This window comes from Rhinoraja longicauda, chromosome 13 (assembly GCF_053455715.1).
Source record: "Rhinoraja longicauda isolate Sanriku21f chromosome 13, sRhiLon1.1, whole genome shotgun sequence".
NCBI classification, from domain to species: domain Eukaryota; kingdom Metazoa; phylum Chordata; class Chondrichthyes; order Rajiformes; family Arhynchobatidae; genus Rhinoraja; species Rhinoraja longicauda.
This window is the reverse complement of record NC_135965.1, coordinates 23,419,835-23,447,019: the sequence shown is the minus strand read 5'-3', so window position 1 is coordinate 23,447,019 and position 27,185 is coordinate 23,419,835. Positions and strand designations below refer to the sequence as shown.

The 27,185-nt window shown below is 47.2% G+C and overlaps 1 protein-coding gene across 1 annotated transcript; it reads left to right on the top strand.

The window, feature by feature from the left end:
• Positions 1–20: 20 nt before the first annotated feature.
• On the top strand, positions 21–15,542 carry LOC144599059 (PHD finger protein 13-like). Its single transcript, XM_078409782.1, has 6 exons — positions 21–58; positions 114–198; positions 6,415–6,507; positions 10,168–11,128; positions 12,106–12,147; positions 14,882–15,542. Exons 1-6 carry the CDS (start codon positions 21–23, stop codon positions 15,106–15,108), a joined length of 1,446 nt encoding a protein of 481 aa, XP_078265908.1. The 3' UTR covers positions 15,109–15,542.
• The last annotated feature ends 11,643 nt before the right edge of the window (positions 15,543–27,185 follow it).

The following is a 27,185-nucleotide window of genomic DNA, read 5'->3' as shown; positions in this document are numbered from 1 at the left end:
ACGGCTCCTCCTCGCTCCTGATGCATTCACTCATATTTAAACCACTATATTTAAAAGGGCACTGCAAGGTGGACCCCACTCGACACCTCTGAGCCACTGCGTGCTCACAGCAGACGTCCGGGAGTGTCTGGAATAACAGCGGGATGTTTACCTGGATGTTGTCGGGACTCGCCTGAGCTACATGAGGAGTTTTGGCAGGTTGGGAGTGCATTCCTTGGATTGCAGGAGGCTGAATGGTGATTTTACAGAGGTGTATAAAATCATGACGGGAATAGGTGGGTAGAAACAAAATGCTGGAGTAACTCAGCGGGTCAGACAGCATCTCAGGAGAGAAGGAATGGGTGACGTTTCGGGTTGAGACCCTTCTTCAGACCCGAAACGTCACCCATTCCTTCTCTCCTGAGAAGCTGCCTGACCCGCTGAGTTACTCCAGCATTTTGTGTCTACCTACGATTTGAACCAGCATCTGCAGTTATTTTCCTACGGGAATAGGTAGAGTGAATGCACACGTTTGCCCAGGAGAGGGGAATCGAGAACCAGAGGACATAGATTTAAGGTGAAGGGGGCAAGATTTAATAGGAACCTGAGGGTCAACATTTTCCACACAGAGGATGGTGGGTGTATGGAACGAGTTGCCAGAGGAGGTAGTTGGGGCAGGTACGATAATATAATTTAAATGACACTTGGACAGGTACATGGATAGGAAATGTACGACATGAGAAACTGTTGCAACGTTATACTGGTCGGCACAGTGGCACAACGGTAGAGTTGCTGCCTCACAGCGTCAGATGTGCATGTTTATAGGTTAATTGGCCTCTGTAAATTGTCACTGGTGTATAGGATAGAACTAGTGTAAGAGTGATCCTGGACAGCGTGGGCTCGGTGGGCCGAAGGGCTTGATCCACACTGTATCTCTAAACTAAACACTGGTTAGACTGCATTTAGACTCTGGGCAGCGAGGGGAAGGTGTTGAGCTGGCCGGGGAGAGGAGGGGGGATGGGGGAGCCGAGGGCAGGACCAGCGCCAGACCTCGGCCTCCACCAACGCCCAGTCTCCGCTGCTGCTGCCGCCTTTCCCCTTGGCCCACCTCAGGCTCGTGGTTACCCGATCACGTCCAGGCCCAGGCTCTGGCTGCTTCCCCCGGCACCAGGCAGGCCTGACTCTCCCACTTCTACGGAGCCGCCAAACCCACCCCCAAGACACAGGCGGCCGAGCCCTGCTCAACGGGCCCGAACTGCGCAGGCATGGATGCGTTTGTTCTGTGCACGCGCGGATGCGGCGGCCATCTTATGTAAGTACCAGATTAACGGAGCCCCAACTGCGCAAGCGCGGTTTTTTAAACTTTAAAATGTGAATAACTTTAAAAAAAATAACACCGATTTCAATGAAACGTCTGCCATAGGACCACGGGACGACGGTGAGTAAGGTGGGCCGAAAATGGTCGCGCTATCATGTACCATTTTGGCTGTAGTTCAGGAACAAGCGAACAAAGGAAAGTTTTAGTATATAGATGTGATTGTTCTGCAGAGAGTGCAAAGGAGATTCACCAGGATATTGCCTGGTTTGGAAGACTGGGGAGAGATTGGACAGGCTGGGCTTGTTTTCTCTGGAGTGATGAAGGCTGAGGAGTGACATGATAAGGCCGTGTAAAAGTATGTGGCATTGAGAGGGAATTGGGAGTCGGAATATTGTTCCCAAGTTTGGGGGTAATAAAAAGGAGAGGGCAGAGATTTAAGGTTTGTAGGAAGGAGATTTAAAGAGGATGTGAGGGGGAAGATTTTCCACAGAGAAAGTGGTTGGCATCTAGACCGTGCGGCCAGAGCAGATGGTGGAATCAGATACAATTGCTCTGTATTGCAGACATTTACATAGGACATTTAAGTCAGTGAGGTATACAGTCCTAGTGTAAGAAAATGGGATTGGAGCAAATGGAGAACAAGTTTGGCATAGAGGTGATGGCCCAAAGGGCCAGTTTCTGTGCTGCACAACTCTGTGATTCTATGACTCTCTTGCCCAGACATTTTCCCAAGGATTTTCCCATGGATTAGGGCCAGTAGCACCCTCCTCACAGTGAACACACAGTCCTTTTCCCAGGGCAGAGGATTTTAAAACTAGGGGGCATAGGCTTATGATGAGAAGGGAGAGATTTAAGAGGTGCCTCAAGGGCAACTTCTCCCTTCTGAGGGTACTGTGTGTCTGGAACGAGTTGCCAGAAGAAGCGATAGACGCAGATACAATGCTGACTTTTAAAAGACTTCTGGACAGATATTTGGATAGGAAGGGCCAACTTGGTGGGCATGGTCAAGGTGGGCCGAATGGCCTATTTCCGTGCCCTTTAACTCTTTGATTCCTTAGAGTTAATGAATCAAACAGTTTTAGGACATGAAAATAGGCCCTTCGGCCTATTGTTCCCAAGTTGGAGGATAATAAAAACGAGAGGGCAGAGGTTTAAAGTGAGAGGAAGGAGATTTAAAGAGGATGTGAGGGAAAAGATTTTTACAGAGAAAGTGGTTAGCATCTGGAATGTGTGGCGAGAGGAGATGGTGGAATCAGATGCAATCGCTCTGTACAACAGATGTTTACATCGGAAATTTATGTTGCGGCACTCCATTAATTGAACAGTGGCCCCCATCGTACCCTTTGACCCTGGGAGGTAAGAGGCAGACCAGTTGGGTCAGAGCAAGGAGTAGAGGTGACACTTTGGGGTGGTTTATAAAGAAGGGAAGGTTAGGGTTGCAAGAAGGTTGAGTTATGCTGTTTGTCAGGGAGCTGTTACTACATGAACCAGTCCAAGTTATTGGTATTCAGCTGCTCTGGCTATTTTTAACAGAGCTTGTTGCAATCTGGGAATGGGTGTGTCTGATATTATGTCTGATCACCAAAGCAACAAGTGTGATGTAGGGTCAAAAGTATTCAAAGAAGGAAAGTGAAAGTAAGGCAATCCCTCAGTACCGCCCCTCCCACAGTGCGGCTCTCCCTCAGTACTGCCCCTCCCACAGTGTGGCACTCCCTCACCACCCCTCCCACAGTGCGGCTCTCCCTCAGTACCGCCCCTCCCACAGTGCGGCTCTCCCTCAGTACTGCCCCTCCCACAGTGTGGCACTCCCTCACCGCCCCTCCCACAGTGCGGCTCTCCCTCACTGCCCCTCCCACAGTGTGGCTCTCCCTCACCGCCCCTCCCACAGTGCGGCTCTCCCTCACCGCCCCTCCCACAGTGCGGCTCTCCCTCACTGCCCCTCCCACAGTGCGGCTCTCCCTCACTGCCCCTCCCACAGTGCGGCGCTCCCTCACTGCCCCCCCCACAGTGCGGCACTCCCTCAGTACTGCCCCTCCCACAGTGCGGCACTCCTTCAGTACTGCCCCTCCCACAATGCGGCTCTCCCTTACTTCCCCTCCCATAATGCGGCGCTCCTTCACTGCCCCCCCCACAGTGCGGCACTCCCTCAGTACTGCCCCTCCCACAGTGCGGCACTCCTTCAGTACTGCCCCTCCCACAGTGCGGCACTCCTTCAGTACTGCCCCTCCCACAGTGCGGCACTCCTTCAGTACTGCCCCTCCCACAGTGCGGCACTCCCTCACTGCCCCTCCCACAGTGCGGCACTCCTTCAGTACTGCCCCTCCAACAGTGCGGCTCTCCCTCACTGCCCCTCCCATAGTGCGGCGTTCCCTCACTGCCCCTCCCACAGTGTGGCACTCCCTCACTGCCCCTCCCACAGTGCGGCGCTCCCTCACCGCCCCTCCCACAGTGCGGCTCTCCCTCAGTACTGGCGGGAACAGGTCTGTTACTGTATGACACTGGGTACAGTACTAGTATAACATTGGAGTACAGTACTGGGGATAGGGCTGTTATTGTATAACAATGTGATGAGAGGGTCAGATTTGTTTGTGGGGAAGTAAATAAGATGGTGGATTAACAGTGTTCCACTGCTGTGTCTTACAACAGTGGAGTAAATTGGCTGAATTGTGGTTTATGCTTAGGACACAATGGAGAAAGATGCAATGTGATTGTTATCATACATTCATAGAAATATGCAAAGCAAGACCACTCACTCCAAGGCTGCGTGCTCCATATGACCATGATTTTGTAGATGATGGGCAGCCACTGTTCGTAATACAAATCTACAGCAGTGACATCATCCTGGTAAATCTCTTCCCTCCAGCACCTTTTCTGTAATGTGGTGACCAGAACTGTTTGCTGTCATCTAGATGTGGCTCAGCTGGCTTTCTGATAAACCAATAAGGTACATGGAGTTCATCTGCCTGAGCCATCTCTCTCCTTGTCCTGCTGCCTTCAGGAATCTCTTGTTATATGTTCAAAGATTAAAGATACAGTGTGGAAATGGGCCCTTCAGCCCACCAAATCAACCCCAACAATCGATCACTCCGTATGCTTGCTCTATGTTACCCCACTTTCACATCCTACACATTGGGTACAATTTACAGAAGCCAATTGACTTACAAAGTTACAAACTGTGCGCCTTCGGAGTATGTGAGGAAACCAGAGCTCTCGGAGAAAACCCGTGCGATCGCAGGGAGAACGTTCAAACTCCGTACAGACAGCACCCACAGTCAGGATCGAACTTGGGTATCTGGCACTGTGAGGCAGCAACTCAACCACTGCGCCACTGTGCTGATCCTTGCCTTCCTCCACATTTCCAGATATTGTGCGTCCCACAAACACCACATAAACACCTCCAGTTTAAATTCCATTGGGAATATTTTGGAGGACCAAGAACCCTCTCGGTTGGTGATTCAACACGGTTAAAGTCATTTTAACAGTGGGCGTGTGGATAACAAACTGGAATCTCATTGTTCATCCCTGCACAATGCCAGGATCGTTTGTACTTGGCCCAGTACACCTTCCATTTTGTCTTGGTTGACTGACATTTCAATTTAATAATAGTTAATTGAGGATGTACATTGCCTTTAGAACACCAATAAGTCACATCCAGTTGATGATCTGACCTTTCTCGACATATAGGGTTTAATGGTGTTTTGTATATTGATGGCTAGCAACTTGTTACAGAGACTTAACAATAGCTTCATGTTTATCTGCAGCCATTGAATCATTACTTCCATGCTTCCACATAGTGCACACAGGGTCAGGCCCTTCGGGCACATCTTCTCTGTGCCAATCTAACTAATCCCTTTTGCCTGCATGTGGTTTCTGTCCCTCTATTCCTTATACCTAATTCCGGTGAGATACTTCTGTGCCTGCCCCAAACCTTTGCATCCTTCCCATAGTGTGATGACCAGAACTGCACACCATGCAAAAATGTGGCCTATAGACGTTTTATACTGCTGCAGCATGATCTCCTGATGATGGAGGCAAGCATGTTGTATATGTTCTTAACCACCCTCTCTAGTTTTAGTGCACTATGGACTTGCATCCCAATATCCTTCTGTATGTCAATGGCTCTCTGGGTCCTCCCAATCACTGTATACATCCATCTTGCATTTGACTTTCCAAAAGCAACTTGTCCTGACAAAACTGGAATATTATAGCCTCAACAGGCTGAGAGAAGGGCAGAACAGGCAGCTCAATGTTCCAGGGCACAGATGCTAGAGGTGTGATAGAAATACAAGTATGAAAGGAGGGGTGCTGCCATTTTGATCAGGGAGGACATAAACACAGTGATAGGAGAGGATATTTGTGGGGAATAAACCAGTGAGTTCTACAAGTCGGCCATAAAGGATGATCTCTGATGGAACTGTACTATAGGTCCGAAAAAGCCTGCGGGAATTAGAGGAGCAGATGTTTGGAGAGATTGCAGATAGCTGTAAGAATAATTGCGTAGTGGTAATGGGAGATTTTAATTTCCTTAATATTGAATAGTCATCCATAGTGTTTTTTTTAACTTGAGGAATGATGGGTGCCTAGAACACGCTGTCAGGGGTGATAGTGCAAGCAGATATGATAATAGCATTTAGATAAGACACATGGATAGGCAGGAAAGGAAGGATATGGATCAAGTGCAGGTAGAGGAGACTAGTTTAACTTGGCTCCATGTTCAGCACAGATATCGTGGGCCGAATGTGGTACTGTTCTATGTTCTGTCTTATGCTGGCTTTAGATTCAGCTCATCAGTGAAATATCCTCTTGGCATCCACCATGTCAAGTGCTCTCCATAATCTTGTATCTTCCATGCGTAGAATAACACCATAACCAAGCTACCTATTCCAGTCCATCCGCAACAACTGGACTCTGGAGGTTTATACAGCGGCTGGAGGTAGAATGGCGGAGCTGGTGGGTGGGAGTGGAAATGTGGGCCAGTGTCAGACATCTGATAGGAATCATGACGGGTCATTAGTGGGTCCAGGTGATCGCGGGCTCATCGATCTACCGGAGCAGTTGGGTTGGTTGTCTAAATGGATTTGCCAAGTCTTTGAAACATTACGTTGTTTTATTTTTAGCCACCAAAGAAGAGGCAAAGGACAGTGGAGGACTTCAACCAATTCTGTACCTTTGTGTTGGCGTATGCTGGCTATATTCCATATCCCAAAGAGGTAAGGCTACCCTGCCTATTCTGCTTGGGTCAGCAGTAAGTTCTCCTGCTTTTTTCCAATTGGTTTCTCTTGAGTAGGATGTTGGTTTAACCTCAATGAAAGTGCAAAAATGTCTAACTAAATAGAACATTCTAGACGAAGGAATGTCTTGACCTTAAACTCCTGGAAAATCTGCCAGAGGAACTCTCCCTTATTAAACTTTTGTATATCAGTGGTTTGACCTCAGCAGAAGGATTGTGTCCCATTCGGGGCTCCACACATTAGGAAGGATATTAAAGTGTTGGAAAGAATGCAGATGAGATTTAGCAATGTAGTCCTGTGAATGGAAGATTTCACTTGGTTGGAGAGACTGGGGGAGAAGGGCTGCTCTCTAGAGCAGAGGAGGTCAGTTCATAATCATCAGTCAGTGTTGATTAGGAGTTTAGGAGTCATGTTGCAGTTATATAAGACGTTAGTGTGGCCACATTTATTATTGTGTTTATTGAGTATTGTGTTCAGTTTTGGTCATCATGTTATTGGAAAGATGTTATCAAGCTGGAAAGGGTGCAGGGAGGATTTACGAGGATGTTGCCAGGACTCGAGGGCTTGAGCTATTGGGAGAGATTGAGCAAACTGGGTCTTTATTCCTTGGAGCGCAGGAACCTGAGGGGTGATCTTATAGAGGTTTTGCAAAATCACGAGAGGAATAGATCGGGTAAACGCACAGAAAACATTTGCCCAGAATAGGGGAATCGAGAACCAGAGGACATTGGTTTAAGGTGAGGGGGGAAAAATTTAATAGGAACCTGAGGAGTAACTTTATTACACAAAGGATGGTGGGTGTGCGGAACGGGCTGCTGGAGGAGGTAGTTGAGGTAGGGACTATCGCAACATTTAAGAAACATTTAAACAGGTCAATGGATAGGATAGACACTAAATGCTGGAGTAACACAGCGGGACAGGCAGCATCTCTGGAGAGAAGGAATGGGTAACATTTCGGGTCGAGACCCTTCTTCAGACTCTTAAATGGATAGGATAGGTTTGGAGGGATAAGGGCCAAATGCAGGCAGGTGGGACCAGGGAAATGTTGGTCGGCGGGGTAAGTTGGGCCGGAGGGCCTGTTTCCACGCTGTATGAATCTGTGAGAGGCTTCAGCAGATAAATCAAGAGACAATGTTTCCAGTGGCAAGAGAGTACTTGTCGCTGGACAATATGGATTGCAGGGAGTAGCAAAGGAGCGGCCGGGCTAGTGAGAATCTTTTTTACACCATAAATTGTTGTGACTTGAGACATGGCGAATGAAACGGTGGTGAAGGTCGATTCAACAGGAACCAGATAAATGGAGCAGGATCCTCTGTATGGATATGGGGCTGGTGGATGGGCTCTTTCCAAGGGTTGACATAGACCTGATGGACTGCATAGCCTCCTGCTTCAAAATGCCATGATTCTTTTGTTTTAAATAAAAATGAGGAACAGATGGTTTGGATTCTTGCCAAGGCAAATCGCATTTGAAACCATCTCAAGGGACTGGTTGTTTCCAAGAGTGGTCAATGGTTTGTTTAGCTGATGTCTGAATGACGGGACATGTTGGTTGGCGGGGTAAGTTGGGCCGAAGGGCCTGTTTCCACGCTGTATGAATCTAAAACTTCAGCAGATAAATCAAGAGAAAATACTTCCAGTGGCAGAACAAGGATGGTCACGGGTCTGTACTCCACTTTCACATGGTCCAGTATTTTAATAATATACAGGTACACCACCGATTTACCAGCATATGATGGTCCGGCACCTCCTTTATTCCAGACAAAATTCCGAGAGCATTGTGTGTGGAGCACGCTCTTTTGGGACATGTGCCTCTGTCCTGAAAGAGTTAATTGATTACTTCTGTGTTAATTCTTTATTTAAGTTTCCAGCAGTCCATGGTGCTTTAGAGACACAGGAGGGGTATAATTAGTGTCTGTTTTTGTAAACCAGCATCTGCAGTTCCTTGTATCCACATATATCTTTGCATCTTGGTTTGTGGCAAGTGTTTACATCAGCCTCCCCACTGGTATTCTCCTGCAGACATTGACTGTGGGTTTTTGGTCAAACACAACACCCATCTGCTGGGGAGGTATGGTGCCAGAATTGATTCTGAATTGGGCTCCTTTGTACATTCCAGGATGGGAGAACAGCTACTCACCCAAATAATATGCAAAGTGCTGGAGTAACTTTGTGGGGCAAACAGTATCTTTGGAGAATATGGAAAGGTGACGTTTCGGGTTGGGACCCTTTTTCAGACTGTGATTTCAGATCCTCTGCGATTCTAGTTTCTTGCCCAATGCATGTATCTGAAAAGAAAAGGATGGGTATAAAATGTATTTACAGAGCAGGAAAAGAACATGGTCCACAAGGAACTGCAGATGCAGGTTTAAGAAGTGTCCAAACCCGAAACACCATATTTGTTCTCCAGGGATACTGCCTGAACAGCTGAGTTACTCCAGCTCTTTGGTTTATATGTTCTAGTCGATACTTTATGCATTTTGGGAGTTTCCTCCATCTCTCCATCTCTCCACCCCTCCATCTCATCCTATCAGCACATCTTTCTACTTCAGTCTGAAGAAGGGCCTTGACCCGATACGTCACCCATTCCTTCTCGCCAGAGATGCTGCCTGTCCCGCTGAGTTACTCCAGCATTTTGTGTCTACCATCTATCTACTTCCTTCTCCCTCATGAATTTATCTAACTCCCTCTTAAATGCATCAATACTATTCTAAGACAGCATGACGTGTTGTCATGTTTCTTTTTGCTAATTCTTTACTGAATTTATTAGACTTTGACTTACTGAATTACTTCGTAAACTAGCATCTGCAGTTCATTTTTTCTGCATTACTATATACTCTGACCACAATGGCAAATAGCTGGAAGTGCATTTAAATGAAAATCGTCCTGCTTTTCGTGACAGCAGCTTTCTCCCCGTCCAAATCTCAACTTTATCACCTATCCTTTTCTCTCCCCTTCTCTTTCCTGTTTCCCCCATAGCGAGCACACATTTCTCCCACTCCCCCTCTGCCCCTTCAACCTATATCTCTCCCTCCAGTTTTAGATTTCACTCCTTCTCTTCTCTCTGTATCTGATATCCCCATTGTCATTTACTCTACCCAAGTGTCCAGCTCGCTTGTATTCACCTATCACTTGTCAGCCTATCCTCCACCCCCACCTCTTTTTTTTTTTCTTCCAGTTGTGATCCGGCTACTCCCTCAGCCTGGATTAGAGGGTATTAGCTTCAGGGAGAAGTTGGGTAGACCTGGATTGTTTCTCTGGAATGTTGGAGGTTGAAGGGAGACTTGATAAAATTATGAAAGGAATAGTCAGATCCCTTTTTCCCAGGGTGGAAATGTCCAACACTTGAGGGCAAAGCTGTATGGTGAGAGGGGGAAGTTTTTTACACAGAAAGTTGCGGCATCTGGGACACAATGCCAGGTGGTGGTGGAGACAGACACGATAGTGGCATTTAAGAGGCTTTTAGGTAGGTGCAGGGAATGGAGGCAAATTGATCACATGCAGGCAGATGAAACCAGTTTAACATGGCATCATGTTCGGCACAAACACATGCTGTACTGTTCTATGTTTAACTGTTAATGTTGTCTGAGTTCCTCCAGCACTTTGTGTTTTAATTACTGTTCTGTCCTTCTCCATCCTCAGCATGACCCCTGGGCACACGCCAGCCTGAGTCCTCGCAACAGCACTGGCAGCACCCTAGACAGCGACAGCTGGGAGTCCTCGCGCTCGTCAGACTCCCACGTGCTGCACTGCGGCAGGAAACTAAAGTGTGCGGGTGCCAAAGATGGGGCAAAGCGGGGGAAGGTGGACGGCCTGTGGCTGGAACGGCCTGGGTTCTCCAGCTCACTCTTCAACACCCCAGAGAAGTTTAAGTCCGAGAAGCCGAAGAAGAAGATCTCCTCGAAGAAAGCTAGTCTGGAAGGTGCACAGAGGAGGAAGAGTGCTGAAGGTGGGAAGAGAATGGGCTTGGAAAGCATCAAGAAGGTGCTGGAAGTGTCCCGACCTCCCGCCCAGCTTCCCAAAGCAGTTGAGACCCGGCCTACTGTCGAGAAGATGCCGCAGAGCGACACGGAGTCCGACGAGGAAACGCTGAAGATCGCCCTGCAGGCCAAAGAGATCTGCAAGCCGGCCCCAGTGCTGGAGGAGGTTAAGGAGCAGGCAGTAGATCCTGGGATAACCCCAGTGAGTGAGCCAGAGAAAGAGGTCATGACAGACCAGGGGGAGATGAAGCAGCCAGGTGGAAAGGAGCAGGTAGAAGGTCAGAATGTGGAATATCAGCCGGAGGTAGATCAGCCAGTGCGAGATCAGTCAATGGAAGATCAGCCGGTGGGAGATCAGCCAATGGAAGATCAGCTGGTGGAAGATCAGCCAATGGAAGATCAGCCGGTGGGAGATCAGCCAATGGAAGATCAGCCAGTGGGAGATCAGTCAATGGAAGATCAGCCGGTGGAAGATCAGTCAATGGAAGATCAGCTGGTGGGAGATCAACCGGTGAAAGATCAGCCGGCGGAAGATCAGCCAGTGGAAAATCAGAAGGAGGAGGAGGAGGAGGACAGGAACAAGCCAGAGTCTGGAGTGTTGAATGGGACCACAGTCAATTCAGGTAAGGGCAGTGACCTTGTGATGTAAGCATTTGCTGAATATAAAGCATATGGTAGGCTACAGTGTACAATCATGGGACCTGGCATTACCAGAATACAGCACGGAAACAGACCCTTCGGTCCAACTCGTCCGTGCCATACCCAGATGCTCCATCTAAATAGTCCCATTTGGCCCATATCCCCCCCAACCTTTCCCATCCATGTACCTGTCCAAGTAACAATTAAATGTGGTTATAGCACCTGCCTCAGCTCGTTCCATATACTCCCCTCTTCCCCCCCCCCCCCCCCCCCGTGTGAAAAAGACTTTCAGATTGGCAGTCTGAAGGGTCTTAACCTAAAATGTCATTTATTCATGTTCTCCAGAGATGCTGCCTGACCTGCTGAGTTACTCCACAACAAGTCAAGTCAAGTCAAATTTATTTGTCACATACACATACTCGATGTGCAGTGAAATGAAAGTGGCAATGCCTGCGGGTTGTGCACAAAAAAAATGCCTGCGGGTTGTGCCCTTTTGTGTATTAACTAGCATCTGCAGATCTTTATTTCTGTTATCATACACAGAACAGTACAGCACAAGAACAGGCTCTATGGCACCCAATATATGTGCCGATCATGATGCCAACACCAAGTCTTATCTGCCTGTACATGATCCATATCCCTACCATCAACCTGGAGTGATCTGGTGCTCTGCCCACTTGGGCTTGAAGTGTTAACTCAGTGTAAAGACTAACCGATGGGTTTAAGTTGGGCAAGAGTGTTAAGGACTGCAGACCAGGCGAGGTTAAGTTGACTATGATCCTGTTGAATCGGTACATGTACAAGGGGGCGAAGGCCCCTACAGTTCATGACTTGATTGTAATCATGTATCGTCTTTTCACTGACTGGATAGCACGCAATAAAAAAAAAGTTTTTCACTGTACTTCAGTGCACGTGTAAACATGCACAATAAACTAAACTAAACTGAGGTTTTATCCCACAGAACCTCCGGATCCAGAACCGACAGAAAATCTCAAAATTGAAGGTAAGTCTGAAGGTGGTCCAACTTAGTGTGTGTACTTGAGATGAAAATTGGACTAGTTTAATCAGGCCAGGAAAAGAATAGTATCAGAATTTTTTTTAAAGACCACGTGGTGTTCAGAGGGAGAGAGAGAGAAAGAATTATAGAAACATAGAAAATAGTTGCAGGATTAGGCCATTCAGCCCTTTGAACCAGCACAGCCATTCAATATGATCATGGTTGATCATCAAAAATCAGTACCCTGTTCCTGCTTTCTCCCCATATCCCTTGATTCTGTTCGCCCTAAGAGCTATATCTAACTCTCTCTTGAAAACATCCAGTGAATTGGCCTCCTGCCTTCTGTGGCAGAGAATTCCACAGATTCACAACCCCTCTGGGTGAAAAAGTTTTTCCTCATCTCAGTCCTAAATGGCTTACCCCTTATTCTTACACTGTGACCCCTGGTTCTGGACTCCCCCAACATCGGGAACATTTTTCCTTCATCTAGTCTGTCCAATTCCTGAAGAATTATATATATGTTTCTAAAAGATCCCCTCTCACCTTTCTCAATTCCAGTGTATACAAGCCCAGTCAATCCATTCTTTCATGTCAGTCCCGCCATCCCGGGAATTAACCTGGTGAACCTACGCTGCCCTCCTTCTGAAGAAGGGTCGTGACCCGAAACATCACCCATCGTGACTCGAAACGTCACCCAATGCTGCCTGACCCGCTGAATTACTCCAGCACTTTGTGTCTATCTTAAGAAGTGTCTTACACTGATTGGAGAGTTGTGAGCTACCCAGCTGGTGCATGTTTTGTGTGCACTTGGGAGTATTTTCTCAGCCCAGCAACAACGGCAGGGCGATATCTTACACCTCCCACACCCACCTCCTGTCCTGGCCCCTCCACACTGCAACTGATTATCAGCTGATACGTTTGTGTTTGAGACCATGGCGTGGGTGTTTATCCAGGGCCTTCTAATTGCAGGCTGGGAGTGTTCTCTTCCGGGGTAGTCGGACGGTGTAGTCTCGGGTGTCCCCTGGGGAAGTCTCCTGGACTACTCCTGGGTGTCTCCTGGTCTACTCCTGCGGTAGACTCCTGGTGTACTGCTGGGGTAGTCAGCTGGTGTACTCCTAGGGTAGTCACCTGGTGTACACCTGGGGTAGTCAGCTGGGGAATGGTGATGGAATTTAATACAGAGAAATGTGAGGCGTTATATTGTGGGAAGTCCAACATGGGCGGGTCCAACACAATGACAGTTGTAGAGCAGAGGAATCTAGGAGTGCAGGAATATGGTTCCTCGAAGGTGGAGTCGCAGATAGTTTGGGTGGTCAAAAAGACTTTTGGCACATTGGCCTTCATCAGTCAGAGCATTGAGTATGGAAGTTAGGAGGTCATGTTGCAGTTGTATAAGACGTTGTTAGTGAGGCTGCATTTAGAGTATTGTGTTCAGTTCTGGGCATCATGTTGTAGAAAACATGTCAAGCTGGAAAGGGTACAGATTTACGAGAATGTTGCCAGGACTAGAGGGTCAGTAGGCTGGGATTCTTCCTTGGAGCGCAGGCGAATGGGGGATGATCTTATAGAGGTGTATAAAATCATGAGAGGAATAGATTGGGTAGATGCACCGAGTCTCTTGGCCAGAGTAGCGGAATTGAGGACCAAAGGTGAAGGGGAAAAGATTTAATAGGAGTCTGAGGGGTAACCTTTTCATACAAATGGTGATGGGTGTAGGAACAGGCTGCCAGAGGAGGTAGTTGAAGCAGGGACTATCCCAACATTTAAAAACAGTAAGATAGGTACATGGATAGGAAGGGTATGGAGGGATATGGACCAAATGCGAGCATGTGGGACTAGTGCAGCTGGGAAATGGTGGCGTGAGCAAGCTGGGCCGAAGGGCCTGTTTCCACACTGTATCGCTCTATGACTCTAGTCACCTGGTGTACTCCTGAAGTAGTCTCCTGGACATGTTAGACCACCCGAGGGTTGTTAGCAACCAACTCATTGGTATGCGATTTGACTGGCATACCAGAGCCAGACTCAGGAAGGATGACAGATGGGGAAGGATGACCTACCTGCCTTCACGGACACCCAAGAGGCAGTGGGTGGTTCCAGTGGCAGTGGAGTATGGAGTGGGTTTCTGCAAGGAGTTAATGGGGCAGTTGTCTTTAGCAATGCCGTGGGTAAACAGGAAGAGAATTTGAATGCTGCACATACGAGTATATTGCCAGGACTCAAGGGGCCCGAGCTGTAAGGAGAGGATGGGCAGGCTAGGAATCTATTTGTTGGAGCACAGGAGGCTGTGGGGTGATCATACAAAGGCATATTAAATCATGAGGGGGATGGATAGGGTGAATGTACAGTCATTTATAAATAGTAGGGGAATCGTGAACTAGAGGCATAGATTTTAAGCGAGAGGAACCTGAGGGGCAACTTTACCCCCACAGAGGGATATGGAACAAGCTGTCAGAGGAGGTAGTTGAGGCTGGTACAATGACAGCATTTAAAAGACACTTGGACAAGTACAACGGGCCCATCACTAGCCCACTGTTTCAGTGCTGTATAACTTTGTAATCTCAATGACTAGCTGCTCAATGACAGCAAAAATAATGGGAGGGATATGGGTGATCAGGTGCAAATGGGGTTAGTTTAGATGAAGTATCTTGGTTGGGATGGATGAGTTGGGTGTTCTTGCTCTATGGCTCTATCCGCACTGGATATTGTACATATCTTCCATTCACTGATTGTTTCCTTTCAGAAGACGATTCCTGGGATCTGATCACGTGTTTCTGTATGAAGCCTTTTGCGGGCAGACCGATGATTGAATGCAACGAGTGTGGCACCTGGATCCACCTGTCCTGTGCTAAGATCAGAAAAGCGAACGTACCCGAGGTCTTCATCTGCCAGAAATGCAAGGACTCCAAGCAAGACATCAGGAGGTCAAACCGGGCTCGGACCGGGCCCAAGAAACGATTCAGTGAGTAGCCGGGTGATTCTGGCTGGTCTCATGGACAATCAGGAACACTTGGAACTGTGAAACCCTTTGGTTCTGGTCCTACGTGGAAGATATGCCTTTCAGACGAGGCACAATGGTGCAGGATTCACCGTGCATTGAATGTGTACATAATCCAAGCCCGCCCTTCAGTCCATCTGACCCGTCGTACCTTGTTTCTTTGGTGGAGTTCTTATTAAAATCTGGGACTTGGAGACTGGGACCAAGGCGGCAAGATGTTCCACGCCATCCTATTTAAGGGTCTGTGGTTTCACTGACTTTGAAGCAGGACTTCAATGTAAAGAGATGCCATAGATTATTTGTTACTGGAAATGGAGCCTGCCCATTGTCAATGGAACGGTTGGTGGGTGGGAATGGGTTGGGTTGTGGTTTATGGTGAGGGGCATGGGACTCTACTGGAGCTGGTAAGGGGGTGGGGGGGTTGGGAGTGGAAGCATCCGAACATCCTTTTTAGAGCCGTGTGATGTGCACGAAGCCTGTCGAGGGGGAACACAAAGATATTGGCTCCTCCTGTGTCCGGGATGTTGTTCACTGTCCACCAAAGGTCACGTGAGTAGCCCTAGGTCCAGGTTTGAGAAAGTCCAGGCTTCCATGGTTAACGTTGGAAGTTGGGCTATGATTCAATAGCCCAACTTGGTAACTCCACGCACCCCAGCCAGTATATTGTTATAAAAAGAAGTGCAATTAAAGTTTGAGAATTGTTGCCCATTGAATGATAGGGATGAGAAGTTTATGATCGTCCTGTTTTCAGACAATGGACTCAACAAGACACTGGCTGCGTCTTTGTCCAAGGTGTATCATCAGCCTGAGAAGGGTCAGCAGCAACGGAGCGGTCACCTCGATGAAGTGCTCCACATTCACTGAGCCTCTGCATAACTGTCCCTGGCCTTACCTGTGCCTGATGTGTGCAAGTGTCGAAGGGCCTAATGCTAAACGGCCAGCTGTGATGAAGAAGGGCAGAGATCGTGGGTGCCGCAGTGTTTGGCCAAGTCACAGCTCGATCGCCTAGCCAAGGTGTCTCCAGTTCTGCACTGCCTTATTCCAATCTTTGGCCACCCAGCCAAATTGGTCTGCGACCGCCTCTGCCTTCTTCTCTGTCCCCACCACTGTAGGATGAAGAAACAAGAAATTGCAGATTCTGTTTTATACACAAAAGGACACAATGCTGGAGTAACTTAGCAGATTAGGCCGCATATCTGGAGAACATGAATAGGTGATGTTGAGCCTCAATCCGAAATATCATCTATCCATGTTCTCCAGAGATGCTGCCCGACCCATTGATTTACTCCAGCACTTTGTGTTCCACCACCGAAGACGCTGACTGGCCCACACTGTTCCCAGTTAACCAGGTGGATGTAAGGCAGGGCAGGGGGGGGGAGTTGGCTGCTTGTGACTAATGGAGGTGTATTTAACGGTAGAGACTGGGGTAACTAGTACAGCCCAGAGGGTGTGGGTCCAATCCAACTCACCAGGCACCACCCTCTCGCTCTGTTCCCGGCATCTTGGAGTGGGTATAATTGTCACTGAGCAGACAATTTAGGTACAGATCTTGCTGGGAGAGTTTTAACCACGTTCCAGGTTTTTTTTTATCCCCAAGTGGTTTGTTTAGCTGAAGCAGTCTTGTTGGCGGGTATCAGGTTAGTTGGAGGAGTTCCATAGCACAAGTCCACTTGCTTAAGCTGAACCTCTCTGGTTTTAGTTCATGGTGCACTTTCCACTCCAGCATGACAGGACCTCATGACACCTCTGGAATCAATGTTCCCTGGGCAGATTGATGGATGATTCTTTTATTTAACACAATGATGGATGTTTCTTTCATTTAGAGTTCCTGTTTTGAGGAATTTGGGCTTTCAGGAGAAGTATTGTTAGAAGGCTGTCAAACGAGCTGGCGATCCATACTCAGGTTATGGCTCCATTATAGGGTCAATGGGTCTACAGTGGGTCTACTGTACCCTCTCTGGTCCATATCACCCCACTGTACACTCCTGGTGAGTTTAGCCCATAGAAAGCTCACGGTTCACTCGTCAGCAGGTGAGTGGCTATCTGTTGATGCAAGGGAGAAGGGGTAAGCCCGATGACTATGGCACCTCAACAGGAGCCAAAGTCATCCAGGAGGAGACGGTGGTGGGGCATACGGGATGGATGGTGATGTTCCCACAACACAGTAGTTGGGGGTTACCCCAGCCACTGTTAACAGCCCAGAGAGTCTTAATAATGCCACACCTGGGTCTTGTAACTTAGCCCAGTGCGAAACGCCATCTAACGGTGCGTTTGTAAATAGCGTTGAAATCCCTCTGCAAATAGCGTTCTGGAAAGGCACAGTGGGTGTTATGGGGTGGCCTGTGAAGTTTGGGGATTGGTGGTTTAAATTTGCACTAAATCGTTAACCACGATACCCGGAGACTGATAATGCTCGCCTGGGTTATGTTGTACAAATGTAAGATACGTGAAACCTCCGGATGTAAAGTGCCAGGTGTTCACCATGTTCCTATTTTATTCTGTAAGGCTGTTTCTGTGGAAATGATTTATATTGCTGCAAGGTTTGGTCACGAAGGAGATGGAAATGAGAAAATCATTTTTAAAGTTCTCCCCACTCCTTTCTCCCCTCCCCCCCACCTCCCTACCCCGACTACACCCTCCCAACCCACTTTATTGCTCCACCATTCTTTCAATCTCCAATCTTCTCCTTCCCATTCTCATCCTTCCTACCCCAATTCCTTCTGCCCCCCAGACCCCCAACCTCCTTTTCCATCACCACATATGCTGGATTTTCTATTCTTGAGAGGTAAAATAAATCTACACAGAAAAACCTCTTGGTGTGTGGTGTTGATATATGGTGTCCGTGACTGATTGATTTACAGGTTTGAGTCAGACTGCATCCTCTTGCGTCCCTCCCATGGGAGAGACTTTGTGTGTGGAGTCACCGTCAGCCTGCAGATGTGGGGGGAAAGGTGGAATCCGGAGAGTTCCCTTTGATTCGGAGCGGCCACTTTACACTTTCTGCCAAGTCCAAGGGGAGCTTTTGCATGATCCAGCTCCTTCAACTCGCCTTCAGGAGAAGCTTGAAGGGTCCCGACCTGAACCGTCATCTATCCATTTGCTCCAGAGATGCTGCGTGACCTGCTGAGTTACTCTAGCATTTTGTGTCTATCCACGGTTTAGTGGGATATGGGCCAAACATGGGCATCTTGGTCAGCATGGAGGAGTTGGGCCGGAGGGCCTGTTTCTGTGCTGTATGCTGCTGTATTCGGCAGTGAGGTTTGTAACACCCCCCCCCCCCCCCCCCCCACTCTGGTTTTGCTGATCTTTCCTCCCCGTTGTGTCAAAGTCCTGAGGTAGGGCAGCACAGTGACTTCAAACTTGAGAGATACAGTGCAGAAACAGTCCCTTACGCTCACCGAGTCTGTGCTGACCAGCGATCCTGGTACTCTTGCACTATCTTACAACTAAAGACAATTTACAGAAGCCAATTAACGTACAACCCTGTATATCTTTGTGGGAGAAAACCGGAGCACCCTGAGAAAACCCAGTCACAGGGAGAATGTATAAACTCCACACAGACTGCACCCGTAGTCAAGATTGGACGAGGGTCTCTGGCGCAGTAATCTACCGCTACACCACTGTGCTGCCACTAGTGGCGCAGCGGGTAGGGCCGCTGCCTCACAGATCCAGAGACCCGGGTTCGATCCTGACCTTGGGTGCTGTCTTTTGGAGTTTATGCACTCTCCCTCTCTAAACTGAACACTAAATCAACTTTCCTACTGCAAGGGGAGGAGCTGTGATGCAGGAAGCTGCTATTCAGCCCCTTGATCCTTTTCTACCCCAGTGGGAATGGGGCTGATCTGTGCTCCTTGCGCTTAATCACCTGAACTTTGTCACGATTACAAAGATTACAAGATGACACAATAGTGAGATTGGCGCTGTCTGCGTGGAGTTTGTACGTTCTCCTTGAGACCTCGTAGGTTTCCTCCGGGTGCTCTAGTTTCCTCTCACATCCCAAAGACGTGCCGGTTTGTAGGTTAATTGGCCCTCTGTAAATTGCCCCTGGTGTGTAAGGAGTTGATGAGAAAGTGGGATAACATAGAACTAGAATGAACGGGGGATCGATAGTCAGCGTGTACTTGGTGGGCCGAAGGGCCTATTACCGTGCTGTATTTCAATGGGGCCTCGGGTTCAGTATGAAGAAGGGCCCAGACCTGAAACATCACCTGTCCATCCCACTGAGTTCCTCCAGCACATTGTTTTCTGCTCAAGATTCTAGCATCTGAAGTACCTTGTCCCTCAGAGCTATTGTTAACCTTCAACTCCTATGCATGTAATTATCCATTCCACCACAAGAGGGCAGCTTGGAGCCAAGACCTGCAACTGGCTTGCTGCTGTTAAAGGGCAGATGGTGTCTTGTTTCGTTTCAACAGATAAGAGATGGTGCTTCACAACCTCACTGCACAGAGTTCGGGGTGCAATCTCTGGCTGCTCGTTACTGTGATCAAGCAACGGAACATTCCTCTCAACAGTTACAATGAGGACCTGACCTCTTATATACCTCATTAGAGACCTTTAAACATTTTTTAATTGGACTTTATCTTGCACTAAATGTTGTACCATTTATCTGTACATTGTGGATGGCTTGATTGTAATTATATACAGTCTTTGATTGGATAGCATGCAACAAAAGCATTTCGCTGTACCTCGGTACACGTGACAATAATAAACTAAACTGAACGTTACTACTTTAGCCTACGGGTGAAGGGAGTTTGGGACATGATCAGAGCTATACAGGCCTGATATCAGGAAGAGAAACTTCACACAGAATCAGACAATTCCCCCAACATCCCATTGTGGTGAAAGTCAGTTTGATCTTTTGCGCTAGGCGATAGGTTTTAGTTGTGCTTTGGGACACAGGAACAGGCCCTCAGCCCTCAAAATATCTGTGCCAATATGATGCCAATAAACTGTGAAGCATATATCTCCATGTGGCTATCTAAAGGCCTATTGGATCTGTCTCCACCACCACCCTTGGTAGTGCAAACCAGCCCCTCACATCTCATTTACATTTTGCCTCTCTCACTTGAAGAATACCATGACAAGGTCTAATCACAGCCAGAACAAATGGGTATTGGGTATAACTTGGAATTAAGGATGGGGTGGTGACTATGATGGGACTATTCTGCAGGCCTTCAAATATCTGGAATTTAGAATTTAGACAAATGGCAGTAGGATGTGGGTAACTGGGGGATTTTAATGTCGCTATATTGCCTTGATATTGGTTTATTGTCATATGTTTTGACATACAGTGAAAAACTGCTATCCACTCAAAGCACACTGGACACAAGGAACTGTAGATGTTGGCTTACAAATAAGAAAAAGTGCTGGAGTAACTGGGTCAGACATCATCTCTGGAGGACATGGGTGACATTTAAGGTTGGAATCTTTCTTCAGACTCATCATAATGTATAGAAGTACAATGAAGCCATACACAAGTAAAAGGGGTAGAGCAGAATGTAATGTTGAAGTGTTACAGTGTTGGAGTGGGGGGCCATGATGGTGTAGAATTTGCTACGTGTGCCCAAGAAGGGTTTTGAAAGCAGGACAAAGCAATTCTACAGAGGAGGAATTTGCACTCAACCTTGTTTTAGGAAAAGCCAGATGAGGAATGAGGAAGTGTCTCTCCAAACAGGGACTGCAATTCACTGAGTTTTTGAGGTTGTCTGGAAATGGAGACGGTGGACCTAGGGTTTGCATCTTAAGATTGTGGGGAGGGCTGACCTACAGTAGAAGATAGGATGGCAGAGTGGAGCCGCTACTGGAGGAAAAACAACATTTACAGAAGTGGGAGGTGTTTGAAAGAGAATTGGTCAGCATGTCCCTGTAAGGGTCAGAAGCAATGATGGTGAGATTAGGGAACATTGTTTAACAAAGTAAGTTGAGGCAATATCCAGGAAAAAGAAGGAAGTGTGTCTTTAGACAGGCACGTGGCGATGCCTAGAATGGAGGGATGTGGATCATGTGCAGGCAGAGGAAATTAGTTTATCTTGGCATCATAGACAATAGATAATAGGTGCAGGAGGAGGCCATTTGGCCCTTCAAGCCAGCACCGCCATTCAGTGTGATCATGGCTGATCATTCTCAATCAGTACCCCATTCCTGCCTTCTCCCTATATCCCCTGACTCCGCTATCCTTAAGAGCTCTATCCAGCTCTCTCTTGAATGCATTCAGAGAATTGGCCTCCACTGCCTTCTGAGGCAGAGAATTCCAGATTCACAACTCTCTGACTGAAAACGTTTTTCCTCATCTCAGTTCTAAATGGCCTACCCCTTATTCTTAAACTGTGGCCCCTTGTTCTGGACTCCCCCAACATTGGGAACATGTTTCCTGCCTCTAACGTGTCCAACCCCTTAATAATCTTATACGTTTCGATAAGATCTCCTCTCATCCTTCTAAATTCCAGTATATACAAGCCTAGTCGCTCCAGTCTTTCAACATATGATAGTCCCGCCATTCCGGGAATTAACCTAGTAAACCTACGCTGCACGCCCTCATGTTCATTGTGGGCCGAAGGGCCTGTTCCTGTGCTGCACTGTTTTATATTTGATGTTCACTTACCTTCTGCCTCCTATCACTGAACTGATTTTGGATGTAGTTTGCCAAAATACCTTGTTTTGGCCTGACACTCTGGACAGCTTACCCTGCAGAACCTTGTCCAAAACGTTGCTAAAGTCCATGTAAACCACATCTACTGCCTTGTCGGCGTTAATTTTCTCAGTGCCCTCCTTAAAAGCCTGAATCAGATTAGACGCTGGATTACTGCAGGGTTGTTTTCTGACTGGAATTCTGTAAGCAGTGGTAAGCTTCAGGGATTTGTGCTGGGACCTTTGTTGCAAGTATGTGTGTATGCACAGTGCATTCAGAAAGTATTCAGACCCTTCACCTTTTCCACATTTTGTTACGTTACATCTTTATTTTTAAATTGATTAAAATCATTTTTTTATCATCAATCTACACACAATACCCCACAATGAAGAAGCGAAAACAGGTGTTTAAAAATGTTTGCAAAGTAATTAAAGAAATAACTGAATTATCACATTTACATCAGTATTCAGACCCTTTGCTATGACACTCAAAATTGAGCTTAGGTTCATCCTGTTTCCATTGATTATAGAACCATAGAAAATAGGTGCAGGAGTAGGCCATTCAGCCCTTCGAGCCTGCACCGCCATTCAATATGATCATGGCTGATCATCCAACACGGTATCCCGTACCTGCCTTCTCTCCATACCCCCTGATCCCTTTAGCCACAAGGGCCACATCTAACTCCCTCTTAAATATAGCCAATGAACTGGCCTCAACTACCTTCTGTGGCAGAGAATTCCACAGATTCACCACTCTGTGTGAAAAAAAACGTTCTCATCTCGGTCCTAAATGTCTTCCCCCTTATCCTTAAACTGTGACCCCTTGTTCTGGACTTCCCCAACATCGGGAACAATCTTCCTGCATCTAGCCTGTCCAACCCCTTAAGAATTTTGTAAGTTTCTATAAGATCCCCCCTCAATCTTCTAAATTCCAGCGAGTACAAGCCGAGTCTATCCAGTCTTTCTTCATATGAAAGTCCTGCCATCCCAGGAATCAATCTGGTGAACCTTCTCTGTACTCCCTCTATGGCAAGAATGTCTTTCCTCAGATTAGGAGACCAAAACTGTACGCAATACTCCAGATGTGGTCTCACCAATGCCCTGTACAACTGCAGCAGAACCTCCCTGCTCCCTGCACCAACGTGGATAACCTCAATTTATCCACATTATACTGCATCTGCCATGCATTTGCCCACTCACCTAACCTATCCAAGTCACGTTGCAGCCTCCTAGCATCCTCCTCACAGCTAACACTGCCCCCCAGCTTCGTGTCATCCGCAAACTTGGAGATGTTGCATTCAATTCCCTGGTCCAAATCATTAATATATATTGTAAGTAGCTGGGGTCCCAGCACTGAGCCTTGCGGTACCCCACTAGTCACCGCCTGCCATTCTGAAAAGGACCCGTTTATTCCTACTCTTTGCTTCCTGTCTGCCAGCCAGTTCTCTATCCACATCAATACTGAACCCACAATACCGTGTGCTTTATGTTTGCATACTAATCTCTTATGTGGGACCTTGTCAAAAGCCTTCTGGAAGTCCAGATATAACACATCCACTGGTTCTCCCTTATCCACTCTACTAGTTACTGAGCAAGGCCCTTCTCTCCCGATTGCTCAGTTTGACCGGGCGGCCAGCTCTATGAGGAGTCTTGGTGGTTCCAAATTTCTTCCATTTAAGAATGACGGAGGCCACTGTGCTCTTCGGGACCTGCAATGCTGCAGAAATTGTTTTATACTCTTCTCCAGATTTGTGCCTCGACACAATCCTGTCTCGGAGGTGTACGGACAATTCCTTTGTCTTCTTGGCTGGGTTTTTGCTCTGACATGCACTGTCAACTGTGGGACCTTTATATAGACAGGTGTGTGCCTTTCCCAATCAATTTAATATATCACTGGTGGACTCCAATTAAGTTGTAGAAACATCTCAAGGATAATGTGACCCCTTGTTCTGGACTCCCCCAACATTGGGAACATGTTTCCTGCCTCTAACGTGTCCAACCCCTTAATAATCTTATACGTTTCGATAAGATCTCCTCTCATCCTTCTAAATTCCAGTGGATACAAGCCTAGTCTCTCCAGTCTTTCAACATATGATAGTCCCGCCATTCCGGGAATTAATCTAGTAAACCTACGCTGCACGCCCTCAATAGCAAGAATATCCTTCCTCAAATCTGGAGACCAAAACTGCACACAGTACGCCAGGTATAAATGTGAGGTTATCCACTTTGGTGGCAAGAACAGGAATGCAGACTATTACCTGAATGGTGGCCGATTAGGAGAAGGGGAGATACAACGAGACCTGGGTGTCATGGTACACCAGTCATTGAAAGTAGGCATGCAGGTGCAGCAGGCAGTGAAGAAAGCGAATGGTATGTTGGCATTCATAGCGAGGGGATTTGAGTATAGGAGCAGGGAGGTTCTGCTGCAGTTGTACAGGGCATTGGTGAGACCACACCTGGAGTATTGCATAGTTTTGGTCTCCTAATCTGAGGAAAGACATTCTTGCCATAGAGGGAGTACAGAGAAGGTTCACCAGATTGATTCCTGGGATGGCAGGACTTTCATATAAAGAAAGACTGGATAGACTCGGCTTGCACTCGCTGGAATTTAGAAGATTGAGGGGGGATTTTATAGAAACTTACAAAATTCTTAAGGGGTTGGACAGGCTAGATGCAGGAAGATTGTTCCTGATGTTGGGGAAGTCCAGGACAAGGGGTCACAGTTTAAGGATAAGGGGGAAGTCTTTTAGGACCAAGATGAGAAAGTTTTTTTTCACACAGAGTGGTGAATCTGTGGAATTCTCTGCCACAGAAGGTAGTTGAGGCCAGTTCATTGGTTATATTTAAGAGGGAGTTAGATGTGGCCCTTGTTCCTAAAGGAATCAGGGGGTATGGAGAGAATCTGGGTGTCCTGGTGCATCAGTCACTGAAAGGAAGCATGCAGGTACAGCAGGCAGTGAAGAAAGCCAATGGAATGTTGGCCTTCATAACAAGAGGAGTTGAGTATAGGAGCAAAGAGGCCCTTCTGCAGTTGTACAGGGCCGTAGTGAGACCGCACCTGGAGTACTGTGTGCAGTTTTGGTCTCCAAATTTGAGGAAGGATATTCTTGCTATTGAGGGCATGCAGCGTAGGTTTACTAGGTTAATTCCCGGAATGGCGGGACTACATGTTGAAAGACTGGAGCGACTATACTTGTATACACTGGAATTTAGAAGGATGAGAGATCTTATCGAAACGTATAAGATTATTAAGGGGTTGGACACGTTAGAGGCAGGAAACATGTTCCCAATGTTGGGGGAGTCCAGAACAAGGGGCCACAGTTTAAGAATAAGGGGTAGGCCATTTAGAAACTCAGATCCTGGGGGGACAGGGCTTTCTCCATCGCTGCTCCCACCCTATGGAACTCACTACTCCAAACCGTCAGAGACTCCTCCTCACTCACCACATTCAAAACATCACTGAAGTCTCACCTGTTCAGCACTGCTTTCAACCACTGAAGGTCACCTCACCTTCTGTCTCCTTTTTCTGCTCGTTTATTTATTTATCTATTTATTCACTTCTCTATGTTCTAGAAATCCCTGTAAAGCGTCTTTGAGTGTTTGAAAAGCGCTATATAAATGTAATGCATTATTATTATTATTATTATGAGGAAAAACGTTTTCAGTCAGAGTTGTGAATCTGTGGAATTCTCTGCCTCAGAAGGCAGTGGAGGCCAATTCTCTGAATGCATTCAAGAGAGAGCTAGATAGAGCTCTTAAGGATAGCGGAGTCAGGGGGTATGGGGAGAAGGCAGGAACGGGGTACTGATTGAACGGGGTACTGATTGAGAATGATCAGCCATGATCACATTGAATGGCGGTGCTGGCTCGAAGGGCCGAATGGCCTCCTCCTGCACCTATTGTCTATAAGGCAGTACAGGATACTGAGTTGGATGATCAGCCATGATCATATTGAATGGCGGTGCAGGCTCGAAGGGCCGAATGGCCTACTCCTGCACCTATTTTCTATGTTTCTATGGTCAGGGACGTGACCAAGAACCCGATGGTCACTCTGACAGAGCTCCAGAGTTCCTCGGTGAAGATCACCTTTCAGAAGGACAACTATATCTGCAGCACTCCACCAATCAGGCCTTTATTGTGGAGTGGCCAGACGGAAGCCACTCTTCAGTAAAAGGCACATGAGAGCTCGCTTGGAGTTTGCCTAAAGGACTCAGACCATGAGAAACAAGATTCTCTGGCCTGATGAAACCAAGATTGAACTCTTTGGCCTGAATGCCAAGCGTCACGTCTGGAGGAAACCAGGCACCGCTCATCACCTGGCCAATACCATACCTGGTGAAGCATGGTGGTGGCAATATCATGCTGTGGGGATGTTTTTCAGCGGCAAGAACTGGGAGAATAGTCAGGATTGAGGGAAAGATGAATGGAACAAAGTACAGAGAGATCCTTGATGAAAATCTGCTCCAGAGCATTCTGGACCTCAGACTGGGGTGGAGGTTCACCTTCCAACAGGACAACGACCCTAAGCTCACAACCAAGACAATGCAGGAGTGGCTTCGTGATAAGTCTGTGGATATCCTTGAGTGGCCCAGCCAGAGCCTGGACTCGAACCCAATCGAACATCTCAGGCGGGACCTGAAAATAGCTGTGCATTGATGCTACCCATCCAACCTGACAGAGCTTGAGAGGATCTGCAGAGAAGAATGAGAGAAATTACCCAAATATAGGTGTGCCAAGCTTGTAGTGTCATACCCAAGAAGACTTTTTATTTTATTATTTATATTATATATATACAGCCGGAAACAGGCCTTTTTTTCGGCCCACCAAGTCCGTGCCGCCCAGCGATCCCCGCACATTAACACTATCCTACACCCACTAGGGACAATTTTTACATTTACCCAGCCAATTAACCTACATACCTGTACGTCTTTGGAGTGTGGGAGGAAACCGAAGATCTCGGAGAAAACCCACGCAGGTCACGGGGAGAACGTACAAACTCCTTACAGTGCAGCACCCGTAGTCAGGATCGAACCTGAGTCTCCGGCGCTGCATTTGCTGTAAAGCAGCAACTCTACCGCTGCGCTACCGTGCCGCCCTTGAGGCTGTAATCGCTGCCAAAGGTGCCTTAACAAAGTACTGAGTAAAGGGTCTGAATACTTATGTAAACGTCATATTTCAGTTTTGTTTTTTTAATTACTTTGCAAAAATTTCTAAACACCTGTTTTTGCTTTTTTATTATGGGGTATGGTGTAGATTGACAATAAAAAAACAAGAATTTAATCCATTTTTAAATAAGGCTGTAACGTAACAAAATGTGGAAAAATGAAGGGGTCTGAATACTTTCTGAATGCACTGTATATATTAATGACTTGGAGGAGAATGAAGGTGGGTGGATCAGCAGATTTGCTGAAAACATGAT